Here is a 14,599-nt window from a genome sequence, read left to right as displayed (position 1 = left end):
TGTGCGCACTACCCGTGCGCCACAGAATAGGCATTTAGGTGCGCCACAGATGAGCCTTTCCCTACTAGTGATACCCGTGACACGGGCCACGACAACGTCGTGCGCGAGGACGGCGGTCGCCACGACCATCAAACTCCACGTGCAGCGGTGCAGGGTGTTGAGATGTATAAGTGGATTGCTTAGCCTTTTCATCAGTTTGGACTTTTGGTTGCGTTGGCTAGTGCAAGAAGCTTGACATGATATCAGAGCGCAAGGTCTCAAGTTCGATTCTTTTCACGTGTTGACCTTCTCTTTTCTTCTTCCTCTCACACGTGGGAGGGATGTTGAGATGACTAGTGCAAGAAGCTTGACACAGGGGACATTGGGGATCACGGGGAAGCTCTCCATGTGCATCGTGAATCTCCTCGCTGCCACCGTTCTTGCCGATCTGGTAGCTGCTGGAAGCTCACTCGCGCCTTTTCTCATGCAAACAAAGTCCAAGCACAAAGCTGAGACAAACAAAACGGTAGAAGCAATGTAGGGCCCGCGACAACAACATGCAAAGCGCCCACAGAGGTAGATCTCTTTAGAGATAGAAAAAAACGCAGACAAAGCAGCAAACTACTCTAGTAGACATTTTCATCCTCTTCGGTCTCAAGCCTCAACGAATCTGATGGGCAGAGAAAAGGAATTACAGCGGATTCCTGCTACTGTCTCGGTGCTCGGCCACCCCACGCCCGACCTGCGCGACCTGTACGCGCTGGGCCGCAAGCTCGGGCAGGGCCAGTTCGGCACCACCTACCTCTGCACCGACCTCGCCACGGGCGCCAACTACGCCTGCAAGTCCATCTCCAAGCGCAAGCTCATCACCCAGGAGGATATCGACGACGTGCGCCGCGAGATCGAGATCATGCACCACCTCTCCGGCCACAAGAACATCGTCACCATCAAAGGCGCCTACGAGGACCAGCTCTACGTGCACATCGTCATGGAGCTCTGCGCGGGCGGCGAGCTCTTCGACCAAATCATACAGCGCGGACACTACGGGGAGCGCAAGGCCGCCGAGCTCACCCGGATCATCGTCGGGGTCGTGGAGGCCTGCCACTCGCTCGGGGTCATGCACCGCGACCTCAAGCCCGAGAACTTCCTCCTCGCCAACAAGGACGACGACCTCTCGATTAAGGCCATCGATTTCGGGCTCTCCGTCTTCTTCAAGCCCGGTGAGCTGCTGCTGCCGCTTACATTAATCATGCTTGGTCAACGGTTGCGACTCGGGTGTTTAATTAATAGACCTTAACTAATTGCTACTCCAGCGAAACTAGTACTAACTAATTCCAGCATAATTGTGCTTGCATCGGTTCTGTTTTGTTCTTGTAGTTCTGTTTTTATCCGCCCTCGTGGGATTGCATAGTACTAGGTGCTTGAACAGAACCTTTTCTGGAATCATGGGACTCAACTATGCCAGGAATGGTAAACACTCAGTAGCAACTCCTACGTGATGACACATTCCCCTAATTGGCAGGGGTGAAGTGAAACTAATGCTTGCCTAATTGTGCTTGTTTTTGCGTTAGTCTGTTTTATTCGCGGGTGTACGATTGAATAGCATATGGATGGTCACTACTCACTAGACAACCTTGCCCTAGTGTAATTTCACATTAGACTTCCCCTAATGCATGCAGTGTTAAGTCACCTGAGAGTCTGAAACTGACGGAAGCTGGTTCATATTCTCTAGTACCAAGTATCAGTCATCTGCTATTGCTGTATTTTGGGAAAGAATATTCCATGGCAGTCTATTCTAGAGTCTACATCGGCCTTTTTTCGTTTCATATGGTTACCGCAGACATTTCTGATGCTCTCTGCACTCATGCCCCCATTTCTCATTCTTTTTATTCTATTCCTTTCAGGTCAAATTTTCACCGATGTTGTCGGAAGCCCATATTATGTTGCCCCAGAAGTGCTGTGCGAGAAATATGGACCAGAAGCTGATGTATGGACCGCTGGTGTAATTCTCTACATTCTACTGAGTGGTGTACCCCCATTTTGGGCAGGTAATTGTTTTGCTTAGCCTTCAGTTACCTTGGGAGACTGTCTTCTAACGAATGCAGGCTGATCTTTTAAATGTATGTAATGCAGAGACACAGCAAGGAATATTTGATGCTGTATTGAAAGGTGTCATTGATTTTGACTCTGAGCCATGGCCTGTGATTTCTGATAGCGCAAAAGATCTGATAACAAGAATGCTCAATCCTTGCCCTGCGGAACGCTTGTCAGCACATGAAGCTCTATGTTAGTTTCTTTCACTACTGTATATTCCTGGTTTCAATGCATTCAATTCACTTGACATATTCGCAAAAATTGGGCAAAAAATAACACTTGAGCTTCCATTCAGGCCATCCATGGATTCGTGATCATGGAGTTGCTCCTGACCACCCTCTTGACACAGCTGAGCTGGAGAAGATGGCCTTGCGGGTGAGTTTCACTCTTTAGGCTAAGTTCTTAATTGCCAGTTTTGGATCCATGATCTCACGAGAGGCTATTTTTTTAAACCTTTTGCTCTTAAAGAGCCGCTTGCCTGCTGTCAGAGTTGATTTACACATGCTTTCACTTCCAGTTGGTTCTGTTTATTTTACACATGCTGCCTGATCTTCTCGATAATCTTTATTCATTCTACGCAAAATAGTACTCATTGTTTTATTGGTTCTGTTTGGGCTATCCAATGATTTTTATTGAGATTTGACATATTCATTAAAGTGCTTATCTGACCGGATTCTCATTATCTAGTTTTAATAGGAGTGATATGCTTGAGCTTATGCTTTCAATCTTCCCTTGTATGAGATATCAAAATGAACTGTATAGAGCCCGCAAAAGAAAAAAAACTGTATAGAGTTCTGAAATATGTCTTTGTGTGAAGCATTCCTTGTGGAGTTATGCATTAATTGACATCTGGTGCTAATTGTTCCAGATAATAGCTGAGAGCCTGTCAGAGGAGGAAACTGAAGGGTTGAAGGAAATGTTCCAGACTATGGACGCTGATAACAGTGGTGCAATTACGTATGACGAGCTCAAAGAAGGCTTGCGAAAATACGGCTCCACACTGAAGGATACCGAGATACGTGATCTTATGGAAGCGGTGAGTTAGTTGAACATAATACTGGGTTGGATTTCTGTATCTTACATCAAGTCGCCCTAGGCTTTAATCTCTCTGAAGAAAATGCCTGTTGGTTCAGTCTTACAAAACCTTAAGTCTCTGAGAAACTTGGGCTGCCTCTCTCTATCTCATAGACTACAAGATTTTATGGAACAATTGAAACTAGGTCTCTTAAAATGAATTCCGTTCATGTTCCTGTTGCAATTTTTGCTGGTGGTGTACTTTAAAGAAGTACAGAATTTTACATTTCTGGTTTGCAAGGCACACATGATTAGGAAGCATGCAATAGAAGTACAGAACTGTACATTTCTTATACGCAGAACTGCATTATCGAGAGTAGCTAGCTAAAGCACCTATCTGTTGACGTCTCATACTTCCATGGATCTGTGCTTATGCACCAGCAAATCCGTATCTGTCAAAGTAATTTTTTTGAGTGATTGGTGTACCAAGTCTACAGAAATTTACTTTATTGTTTGATAAATTCAACTTGGTTTTATGCTGGACAGCTGGAGGCTTTGAGAACATTTTATAACATGGTAAACAAAGAAGCTTACATGTTCCTTTTCTATTATTGATTCATAGGCGGATGTGGACAACAGCGGAACGATTGACTATATAGAGCACGAGGAACATCTAAAGGCAGCCTTTTCATATTTTGACAAAGATGGAAGTGGCTACATCACAGTGGATGAACTGCAGAAGGCTTGCCTGCAGCATAACATGCCAGATGCTTTTCTTGACGACGTCATTAAAGAAGCCGGCCAGGACAATGTAAGTCTCATGTTAAACTTAATTCTACATATTTGAACTCTAAATATTGTACGTATCTTGGTTACCTGTTGTCTATTACTGTCTCCATAGCTGGGATATGTACAATCAATGCTGGTGGGATGCAATTAAGCTTCCAAGACAACAAAATCAGTTGTATTAAGGTTTCCAGTATTTGGAAAAGGAACATACTATCTCAACCACATTACCACATAGGTTTAACCTCTCAAGACTTATAATTATGATAAAATACTTTTTGGGACTGGGAGATATATATTGTCTGAAACACTTGCCTAATGAATTTTCCTTGAAGCTACACACTTATTTAAGCAAGGTTAGGAATTCATTTTTGGAAATTACAGTGGACATGCCATAAACTGCTGCTCCAAAAGAAAATTTGGCCCAGAGAGGCTGTCTTTATTAACTAACATACTAGCTCATTTGCTTCACTCATTGATGAATGCTTATGGTTCTGTTAGTAACAAAAATAAGTTAGTTGCATGATTTACTTGTCCTGATTTCACCCTCTTTTATCAGGATGGCCGCATAGACTATGGAGAATTTGTTGCCATGATGACCAAAGGCAATATGGGGGTGGGGCGAAGAACAATGAGAAACAGCCCGAATATCAGCATGAGGGACGCACCTGGTGCAATCTAGACTTCCACGATGTACAGCCTTTAGCTTCTTCCTGCCTTCCGGCTCTGTGTGGATGTGTGTTTCTGGGGATTCTGATTTAGCTCGTCAATTGATTGGATGAAATGCATACTAAGCTGGGTTGATACGATCTCACACGTTGCTGCTGCTTAATCCCTGCAATTGTTCAGTGAATTACCTTGCACTATACATCTACCTGGAATCGTTAACTCTTGAAATGCCTTATCCCAATGCAATGTGTCCATTTGATTAGCCGTCCTGGACGTGATATTACTCCCTTTTTTCTCTATTGCTTTTGCTGTGATATTCTCTGGTATCCCTGCTGCATTCTTTACACTTAGTTAACTTTCACATCGGTTTTAACTTTTAACTCAGCGCTTTCAAGGTTCCAGGAAACGAAGTGTGGTGAACCTCAGGGACATAGTAGAGAGAAATAAAAAGCAGAGCAAGCAAACTACTGTAGTAAACATACTATTCCTCTTTGGTCTCAATGATTCTGATGGGCTACAGAGAAAAAAAAAACTGCTTTCACATGAGTTTTAACTCAGCTTTCAAGGTTCCAGGAAACGAAGTGCGGTGAACCTCCGGGTCAGGGAGAATGGGAGATAGCAGAGAGAGAAAAATGCAGACCAAGCCAATTAGTAGACATTTTTATTCCTCTTCGGTCTGAATGAATCTGATGGGCAGAGAAAAAGAATTACAGGTGATTCCTGCCGTCTCACCAGTAGTCCCCACAAGAGCAGGAACCACCTTTGAAGTGGTGAAATCGGGCAGCATCTCGAATCACAAACTCCCGACCAGTCACCGTTGATATCAACTTGATCACCGTGTGGCAGTCACTGCAAATGCGCAGGTTTTTCATGATGTGGATAGGCATCCAAGCAGGCAAGTTCATGATCCCAAAAGCCACAGCCAGCTTCTCGCTGTGATGAATCTCAGACCTCAGGGACTCGGTCCTCACATATCCAAGGCGTGTGATCTTCTCCATCAGCTCTTCCAGCTTCTCCCGAATCGCGATCACTTGAGGGTGGCTCACATCTTCTGCTTTGAAGACATGAACTTTGTTATTAACTTCCATCCAGCTATAGCCGGGATTTTTCTTTATCCCTTTATCACGCATTAGTTTCCTGACTTGTGCGGAATCATCTGATTTCCCAGCGTCAGCATAGATCTTCGCCAGAAGCATGTAACCTCCAGAATCAGGCGAGTTCAGGTCGAACAAGTTCTTAGCTGCCAATTCTGCGAGGTCGTTGTTGCCATGCGTCTTGCAGGCACTAAGAAGAGCCCCCCACACTTCAGCGGTTGGTTTCATGGGCATCTCGTCGATGAGATTCTTGGCTTCTATCAAAAGCCCTGCACGGGCAAGAAGGTCCACCATGCACGAGAAATGCTCCAACCCTGGACATACGTTCTGGTCTCTCTTCAGCATATCGAAATAAAATTTCCCCTCCTGCACGAGTCCAGAGTGACTACAGCTTGACAGAACTGCAACGTAGCTTATGTAGTCAGGTCTTGCCCCTTTCTTCAGCATATCATCAAAGATCTCTATAGCTTGCTTCCCCATGCCATGCTGCGAATAACCGGTGACCATAGCATTCCAAGAAACCAAATCCTTCCTAGTTAGGACCTCAAATATTTTTCGAGCTTCTGATATCCTCCCGCATTTGGAGTACATTGTGATAACCGCATTCACAACTGAGGTGTCTAAGATGAGTCCAACCTTTACAGTATGGCCAACAATCTGATCTCCAAGTTTATTTGCACCTATATCTGCACACCCTCTGAACAATGTAACATAAGTAACCCAGTCAGGTTTGACATCCTTCTCGGTTAGCATAGCACTATACATCTTGAGACCATCTTCCTCAGCTCCATGTTGTATATATGCCCCCAACATTGCATTCCATGTAATGACATTCCTTGTGGACATACCATCAAAGAACTGGCGAGCCTTCTCTATATTCCCCGCTTGAGAATATGCAGTAAGCATGCCAGTCCATGATACAATGTCCTTTTCGGCCATCCAACTGAATACAGATTCAGCGTTCTGGACATTGCCACACTTTGCATACATGGAGATAAGGGAATTGGAGATTACAACAGCTCGAGTGTGCGCACTTTTAAGGCAAAGAGCATGCAGCTGCCTCCCAAGGCACATATCCATCCTGTTAGAGCAGCCACTTATTATAGTTGCCAGTGCAAACTGATCAACTTTCATCAGCTCAGCTCTCATCTGATTGAACAACTCTACAGATTCACTGAAACAGCCATACTGCAAGAATCCCCCAATAAGAACTGTCCAGGCCACATTGTTCCGGTCGGGTAACGAACTGAACACGCTCTTAGCTTCGTTAAAACAGCCACATTTCGCATACAGTTCAACCATAGCACTGGCGACATATGGGTCAATACGTGGCAGGCTCCGAATCACCTGAGCATGGAGTTGCTTACCCCATCCCAGTGAAGACAATTTCGCACATGCAGTGAGAGAACTAGTGTATGTTGTCGAATCAAGACGCACACCTTTACTGTGCATCTCCACAGCCATACGGAGCGCTTCTCTGGCTCGCCCACTCTGAGACAATGCGGATACCATCATGTTCCACGAAACCACGTCCCTTTCAGGCATGCTGTCGAAAAGCTCAAGAGCATGATCAACACCGTATGACTTGGCATACCCAGCTAGCATACTGTTCCGGCAGAAAATAGTAGGGTTTTTGATTCGGCTGAACAGCTTCGAAGCGAAACCCACATCCCCACACCTCACAAACATGTCAACGAGGGCGGTCGCAACCTCAGGGTCATCCTGGAAATCAAACTGGGTAAACAAGCCAAGCAGCTGCCGTGCCACTCCATGGCACCCGAGAGCGCCGCAGGACTTCATGACGCAGCCGAAAGTGAACGCGTTCGGCAAGGAGTCCCCACTTCTGCGCATGGACAGGAACGTATCCAGAGCGTTTGAGAACTGGCTGCTCTGGTAGTAGCCGGACATGAGGGTGTTCCAGGAGGCGACATCCCTCCTAGGCATTCTACCGAACAGCTCCGCCGCGTCGCTCAGGCTGCCCAGCTTCGCGTACCCGTTCATCATGATGTTGTGGGTGATGACGTTGGGCTGCGCGATCTCGTCGCGCAGGAGGCTTCGGGCGTCGGCGAGGGACCCGCAGGAGAGGTAGGCGTGGAGGAGCGTGTTCTGGAGGAAGAGCGCGGACGCGAGGCCGACGCTGACGAGGCGGCCGTGCAGCGCGCGCGCGCCGGCCAGCCCGCCGCGGCCGCCGCACGAGCGCAGCGCGTCCGCGAGCGCCTGCGTGATGGCCATGTGGGAGGCGGCGGCGGGAGGAGGAGACGGCGGTGGCGGCCATGGGGGCGCCACCATTCAAACGCAGGCGGGCCGCAGTGGAAGTGTGAGGAAGACGATGACAGGTGGGACCGAAGCTGTGCAAGCCTGGCCAAAAGGTTCTTGTTTCAACTTGGACTACGTCTCCTAGAGGGGAAAGCGTAAAGTGTTCGTTTCGTTGCCTGCTTACCGCCTTCTTCTCCGTCTTCCTCCGCTCTGACTCTCTCCTTGCTTCCTGGTCGCCCAGCGAGGAAGAGCAGCGTTAGGGTACAGGGTTCGGTGCTAGGTAGGGGCATGGAGGAGAGCGGAGCCGGATCTCTGGAGGCGCGTCCCGGCGTCCTCCTCGTCGGCGCCCCAGGCGTGGGCAAGCGGACTATCCTCTCACGTGAGATCTCTCTCCCTCTCGCGGTTCTGTGTCTTGCTCTTGATTAGGATATGAGATATCGAGCCTGTAGAGTAGCAGACGTTGTTTAGGGTTCGAATCTGCCGTTTTCCTATTGTATTGTGCTGTTAAAGAGGAGAGACTCCGTGATCTGCTGGTGACTATGGATTTCAAAGGGAGGAGTTAATTTGGAGTTGATGGGGAAGGAGGGAATATAGTGCTGTAGCTGATAAATTAGAACTGTCATTTCCAGTTTCATCAATGGCTCGACAATTTCCTTGTCCTGTTGAGATTTAGGTTTATATGCCCCGACACATGGTGTATGTTCTACTATTCTGTGATCGGTTGTGCACCTTTTGAACTCTGATAATTTTGTATCTTCATGATCCGCAGGGCTGCTTGCGGCTGAGGTACCGGACACACATGACTTGTCGTCAGGTGTGCTGTGCCAGGGGTATGTGACAGAACGCCTGAATGGCGAAATAACTTGTGTATGAGTGACGCAGTGTGTATATAGAACCTAGTTCTCACTTAATCCGATACCTGACAGAGTTTCGCTTGCTGTTGATTGGTATCCAGGTGGAAAATTGACACCAAGTATTACTCTGCTGATCTTTCCGTTTGGACAGCGCATCTTGAGGAAGGGTTTTCTGTTAGCTCGCTCCCTCATCTGGACCAGTTGGCTGCACTTATCATGGTCTTTGATATGAATGATGTAAGAACAGTGACCCCATCACACTTTCTTTGATTCTTACTGCCATTTCTAGTTCCATTTTCAATTTCTAATTAATTAACCCTTTTAAAACTTGTAATTGACAGTGTTCAATTATTTGATCCTCAATTCTGTAGTACCGCTTATCATCTTAGCAATTATGCAGGAATCTTCCTTTCTTGCCCTCCGAAACTGGGTTGAGAGTATTGATATTCAGAGGTTTGAAGTTCTCCTGTGCGTAGGAAACAAAGCAGATCTTGTACCTGGCCATGCTGCGCATGTAGAGTATAGGAGGCGTATGCAAAGGATTGGCGAATCGAGTGCTGACCCCCATCCTGAATATTTTGATTTTGGGATAAATGAAAATGAAGGTTGTGGCTTGTTATCAGAGGAAGAACCGCGCATAGAGATCAGAGACTCCACTTCGCAATGGTGCATTGAGCAGAATATTGAGTATATCGAAGCTTGTGCTTCCAACGCTGACTTTGACAAATGTAAGTGTGGGCTGCAATTCTCCGGCGTAACCGCATTATTTTTACAAGCATCTCATTCACATCAATGTGACCGTCACCGGCTTCTCTTTTCCCCCCAGATATCAGTATACTACCGTGAGCTTTTAATTGAGGATCAGTTAATTACTTGTGTACTTAGTCGATAATAATAAAGCTCATCCTCATGCCAATTTGTTCTTCTTATGACAATTTGAGTGTGTCTTTTTGTGATACTTACTATACTTTTGCATACTGTTTTGGATTACATTTTAGGATGCCATCCACCTGCTTTTCATTATACTCCCTCCGATCCATAATAAGTGTCGTGGTTTATTATGGATCAGAGGGAGTAGTACTTTTATCATTTGACAATTTCCTGTGGTGATTTGAATCCTTCTTGGAGGGCCTAACTTCTGTTAGCGGCATTATTAGCTGTGCTTCTTAGTAAAGCTGTGGCCATGGAGCTTCTTAACACAAAAGGACATCTTAGATAAACTTCTCTGGGAAAATGCATCTATCCGAATCATTTTTTGGAAAGATTTAAGCCTTTTGTAAGCCTAAGATTAAGCATGACCAGATTGGGCCTTTGTAGATTTCTATTTATTTTTGAACATTTTAAGGTCCTTTCTTGAGTAAGCGCTAAGCACTATTCTGGAGGTTGAAGTAGCACCCAATTAACTATCAGTCATTTTCTTTATCATGTATATTGGTATTGGTCTTATTTTTGGAAATGAATATGTTGGTATTGGCCACTTGGTCAAATTGCATTTTTATTTTATTTTATGCGGGAACCTGCAAATTTGAGAAGGCAATTCAGGTGCATATATTGTTTTATACTCTATTACCGTTGAGTGGCTGATTCACATGTGTGGCATCCATGGTTGTTTCTATTATGTGTGTTTTATGGAATCTTATTCTAATTGTTTGATGGAGTCTGATGAAGGGGGGCTGTATTCTATCCAAAGTTGAATATTGGGTTCATTTAACTAGATCTTGGATTCTTAACTGACATCTGTTCATAATTACCGACAGGCCTATCAGTGGATGGTGATAGCCAAGGCGTAGAGCGACTCTTTGGAGCCCTTTCTGCACACATGTGGCCTGGAATGATTCTAAAATCTGGAAATAAAGTAACTACTCCATCCTTGATCGAAAAAGAAGGTGAGTTAAATCAGGAAAATAATGTACTTGCAGTTTGTACCATGTATCAAAATCAGCATCACAGTTTTGTGATACTCTAATGAGCCATTCTTGCTCTAACAAACAACCATACAATGGCATTAAAAGCCAGAGTAATTTAGGTTATTAGGATATCTTGCCCTCTACGGAACATGTGCTCTCGAATATTCACAAAGTGTGGTACTTTGCATTATAGAGTGTAGAACCCTGTATTTGCCCTTAATTATTCAGTTTTCTTTGCACAGAATCTACAGACGACGAACTGAATTATGAATTTGATTACGAGGTCCTGTCCCATGCATCTGATGAGCAATGGGAATTTGTTGGTGAATCCAGTACATCAAGAAGCTTGGAAGGATTAAATGAAGCTAAAGATATGCAGGAAAGCACACATCAAGATGTGAATGGCAGTGCTGATTCTTCGTCGTCCAACCCTCTTCCAAATGACAGATCTACAGAATCTGCTGAAGAAAACCCTGTAACTAAGGTCCACACAGCTGAGGATAGTAATCATGCGGATAGTACTTCCGAGGACCAGCGAGCTGCCACCCTTGAGGTTAACAAGCTACTTGAGGACGATCATTATGGCCTAGATGATCTGGAGCGACTAATGTCAGAGATTGGCAACATGCGCTCGAACCTGAGGCTTGTTCCTGATTTCCAAAGGAGGGAAATGGCTGCCAAACTAGCCATGAAAATGGCAACAATGTTCGGTGATAGTGATGACGAGGGCTTTCATGCTACCTAAGTTAACTTCTTATCTTCGTGGAATTGCAGCCTATGATAATATTGTGTGTAAAGGGAGATTGGCATCATGCCACACAGGGCATTTTTTGAATCATGATGCCATTTCCCACCCAGGAAATTTTGTAACTCTTCTTCTATATATTTAGTTATTTGTCTTCTTTGTAGTGTTCGGCTTTTATAGGATATGTTCTGGATAATTATGATTCTAATTATTTTCTTGAATCAACTGGCAAATGCATATGTAACTTATCAGCCATTATCTTACTTCTGAGTTGCGCAAAAACAAAAGGTTCATCTGGAGATCTGTCCACAAAGAAAACATTAACGTGCACATGTAGACTTTCTCACTAAGAAAACATCTACTCCCGCTATCCCAAATTAATTAACTCAACTTTGTCTAGAAACACATGCCTATCTAGAAAAAATGAGTCAATTAATTTGGGACAGAGGGAATATTTACAACAACACATTGCTAGTCACTACGTAAGCCTACTGTTCCAAAATTCGTCTATCTACAGCTAAAGCCTGCGAAAGGAAAAACGCATGAGAGTTTACACATTTATAGTTCCTCCAAACTTTTTGATTGTGAATTGTTGTCAGAGCTTTGCTTCTCAGGCTCTAAGATTGATTGGCCGTGTTGGTTATCCACCATGTCAGATTCAGAGTGTTGCAGATCCCCAGTCGGCTGGTCTGATAACCTTAATGATCTCTCATTACTTTGCACATTCCTTGGACCAGAAGAGAATGGTGTTACCTGCAAAACATGGGCAAGATCATGGAGGGTTATTCTGGAAGACTGGTGGTAAAACAAAACTAGACTGACATCGATTCAATTATAAGATTGAGCTTCAAACTTCTAAAAACAAGCCATTTATCCTGACCACAGAGATCGGCAAAAAACATACATGTGCCTACATTTAAAACTAAGATGGTAGTTTTTTTTCTATTCTTTCTTGACTGTGACATTAGGCAAGTTAAGAACATCATGATTATTGGTTAGCAAATACTCACATCATTTGAAGCCTCCAGCCTTAACCGCAAAGCTTCATGTTCGGCTTTAACGCGGGATGGGACACCATCCTTTTGATAAACATTCTTTTTGGCAGTCTCCTCATCTACTTCAACTGAGCCAGCTGCAAATGGGTGGTTTACTGGAATCCATCTGACTGTATCTGGATCGACATCTGGTGGTAAGGGATCCCCTTCTTTAAGATACACAGTGGGCCTTTTCCACTGATATGCATGTGATCTCCTTTTCTGATGCATTGCCTGTTGTTCATTTGTAAGACGAACAGGAGCCAGGCGGTACTCCTTGCCAAACACTTCAGCAGTAGAAGTACCTTCATCGATCTTGACTAACGGATTATTGAAAGGATCATTGTATAGTTGTGGTTTTGCACTGCAGGAGTTACCTTGGTCAAAATTATTGCACAATTTAAAAGGAGAATCTTAGACCATTGCAATAAAAGGGCTAAAAATAAGCTTGGAAACCAGCATACGGTTTTCGTTTATCACTAAAGTTTTATGGAACATGAACACTATCATTAGTGGCTTGGAGTAATATTCCAATTGCCGTAGCACTCAACAAGTGTGAGGTGTGGATTTACAATGGCATAAAGCAAGTTACTAGACACACAAAACACATGGTGATATCAAGCCATCAATGGTCGAATGGTGGTGGTTCACATGAACACGTTATATCAGTTATCAATGTTCTGTAAACATGGTTCAGAACACAAATAAAATTCTCAGAAAAACTACCAATTCCAAAGTATAACGTCCAAAGTGCATCGACTACAAATTCATTTTAATTTAGACCAAGTAAAATGCAGTTGAATCACATATTCGAATATAAGAAGGTTTGTATGCTGTTGTCAGAAATAAGTCCCTAGTAACATATGGAAAACTATTGTGGATACTGCAGAAGATAATCAAAACTGAAGTTACACAAGATGGAAAGACCTACATCCCTCGTGGCCCTGATTTTAGATGCCCGCGCCTTACTAGATCAGAAACAGAACCACTGTTATCCTGTTGCCGAGTTCTTATGATGACCTGTCTTCCAACAGCAGCCAAAAATGCAACGCCGAAACAGAAACCGGCAACAGAATTTAGTCCAACGTTTTTCCTGATCTGCATGAAGATATAAAATAAGAGTGTTTGTTATACAAAGATGGAACTACACACGATATGACAATGAGATGGTAAAATACTGGGTACCAGCGAAGTGATACCTTGCAGGCCTTATGCTGTAAAGAAAGAAAGGCCATGCAGAATACCTCAAGCTACCCAGAATGCCTAAAACCGCAAAAGCCATGCCACAGCTTAGCATGCCGCCTTTCCCATTACTTCTTTGCATTTCAACAAACCGTCAATTAGACCAGTTTGTATTGGGCATCGATCCAGGCTAATTCCAGTCTACAACTTGAGCATTTTCATACATAATCACAAGCAAAGAAACTAAGAATATATGCTACACATCTAAGCAAAGTTAACTTCTTCTATACTAGGCTAACATAATTTCAGGAAAGAGAGTTCTATAAAGTTTATATTGCTCACTCAAGCGTGGCAATTCCTGCACAACGACCACTATAACCTAACACCAGCCACAGCTCAGACCTCACATGAGCCAACCCCTACAGCCGAAATGTGCTGCAATAACAAGCAAAGGAAATGCGGCGTTACCGAAACAACAGCAGGAGGCACTGAAGCGATGAGCGCCCTCAAATCCCCCACCCTCCTCTCCAGAGCCCCGGCCCTCAGCCTCCGGTCCCCGTCCGGAGCGCCAGTCATGTCGCTCGAAGCCCTGACCGGCCTGGACCACCTCGGCCTGACGAGGGAGGGACGGGGCGGGACTAAGCGGAAGGAGAGGGAGACGGAGACGGCGACGGAGGCGGGCGCCATTGCCGTCCTCGCATGGACAGGGCCGGCCGGAGCCTGGAGGTAGGGGATGGAGACCGAGGAAGCAAGAGTGTCACTTGTGTCGGGCCTGGGCCTGGGCCTCGGCCCAAACGAAACCAACGGCCCACGGTCCGATCGAGTTTGGAGGCTTGGACGGTTCCATCGGAGGATATGGTGATGCTGGACCAAGCGATACCGGAAAAAACGTACCACGCCATCCGGGATCGGATCCAACCCCGTCCCCCACCCACTCCTACCCTACCCAGCCGGCGAGCGGAGTCCGCCGGCCGCTGTTCGCCGG

At 45.1% G+C, this 14,599-nt stretch overlaps 4 protein-coding genes across 4 annotated transcripts; 2 read left to right on the top strand and 2 right to left on the bottom strand.

Moving 5' to 3' along the window:
• Nucleotides 1–652: 652 nt before the first annotated feature.
• On the top strand, nt 653–4,770 carry LOC124671440 (calcium-dependent protein kinase 13-like). Its single transcript, XM_047207811.1, has 7 exons — nt 653–1,199; nt 1,884–2,027; nt 2,113–2,265; nt 2,369–2,448; nt 2,942–3,109; nt 3,710–3,898; nt 4,433–4,770. The coding sequence occupies exons 1-7, from the start codon at nt 653–655 to the stop codon at nt 4,553–4,555; spliced, it is 1,404 nt and encodes a 467-aa protein (XP_047063767.1). The 3' UTR covers nt 4,556–4,770.
• Nucleotides 4,771–5,270: 500 nt separating this feature from the next.
• On the bottom strand, nt 5,271–7,925 carry LOC124676964 (pentatricopeptide repeat-containing protein At3g26782, mitochondrial-like). The gene has a single exon (XM_047212975.1). It carries the CDS (start codon nt 7,923–7,925, stop codon nt 5,271–5,273), a length of 2,655 nt encoding a protein of 884 aa, XP_047068931.1.
• A 136-nt stretch (nt 7,926–8,061) lies between these two features.
• LOC124676966 lies at nt 8,062–11,510 on the top strand. The gene is made up of 6 exons (XM_047212978.1): nt 8,062–8,271; nt 8,662–8,722; nt 8,848–8,983; nt 9,147–9,474; nt 10,504–10,632; nt 10,896–11,510. The coding sequence occupies exons 1-6, from the start codon at nt 8,181–8,183 to the stop codon at nt 11,396–11,398; spliced, it is 1,248 nt and encodes a 415-aa protein (XP_047068934.1). The 5' UTR covers nt 8,062–8,180; the 3' UTR covers nt 11,399–11,510.
• A 155-nt stretch (nt 11,511–11,665) lies between these two features.
• Nucleotides 11,666–14,301, bottom strand: LOC124676967 (protein MULTIPLE CHLOROPLAST DIVISION SITE 1-like). The gene is made up of 4 exons (XM_047212979.1): nt 14,083–14,301; nt 13,364–13,530; nt 12,409–12,796; nt 11,666–12,151 (listed from the first exon to the last, which is right to left on the bottom strand). Exons 1-4 carry the CDS (start codon nt 14,299–14,301, stop codon nt 11,957–11,959), a joined length of 969 nt encoding a protein of 322 aa, XP_047068935.1. The 3' UTR covers nt 11,666–11,956.
• Between the last annotated feature and the right edge of the window lie 298 nt (nt 14,302–14,599).

The sequence above is a fragment of the Lolium rigidum genome, chromosome 7 (genome assembly GCF_022539505.1).
Source record: "Lolium rigidum isolate FL_2022 chromosome 7, APGP_CSIRO_Lrig_0.1, whole genome shotgun sequence".
In the NCBI taxonomy this organism is placed as follows: Eukaryota; Viridiplantae; Streptophyta; class Magnoliopsida; order Poales; family Poaceae; genus Lolium; species Lolium rigidum.
This window is presented reverse-complemented; position numbering and strand designations above follow the sequence as displayed.

Coding starts and splice junctions, on each gene's coding strand:
- LOC124676967 (XM_047212979.1), bottom strand. CDS start 14,301: ATGGCGCCCGCCTCCGTCGCCGTCTCCGTCTCCCTCTCCTTCCGCTTA. Junction 13,531..14,082: donor TGCCTCCTGCTGTTGTTTCG/GTAACGCCGCAT, acceptor ATCTTCATGCAG/ATCAGGAAAAACGTTGGACT. Junction 12,152..12,408: donor GGCTGGAGGCTTCAAATGAT/GTGAGTATTTGC, acceptor CATGTTTTGCAG/GTAACACCATTCTCTTCTGG.
- LOC124671440 (XM_047207811.1), top strand. CDS start 653: ATGGGCAGAGAAAAGGAATTACAGCGGATTCCTGCTACTGTCTCGGTG. Junction 2,266..2,368: donor GTCAGCACATGAAGCTCTAT/GTTAGTTTCTTT, acceptor GCTTCCATTCAG/GCCATCCATGGATTCGTGAT. Junction 3,110..3,709: donor TACGTGATCTTATGGAAGCG/GTGAGTTAGTTG, acceptor ATTGATTCATAG/GCGGATGTGGACAACAGCGG.
- LOC124676964 (XM_047212975.1), bottom strand. CDS start 7,925: ATGGTGGCGCCCCCATGGCCGCCACCGCCGTCTCCTCCTCCCGCCGCC.
- LOC124676966 (XM_047212978.1), top strand. CDS start 8,181: ATGGAGGAGAGCGGAGCCGGATCTCTGGAGGCGCGTCCCGGCGTCCTC. Junction 8,272..8,661: donor CAAGCGGACTATCCTCTCAC/GTGAGATCTCTC, acceptor CATGATCCGCAG/GGCTGCTTGCGGCTGAGGTA. Junction 8,984..9,146: donor TGGTCTTTGATATGAATGAT/GTAAGAACAGTG, acceptor GCAATTATGCAG/GAATCTTCCTTTCTTGCCCT.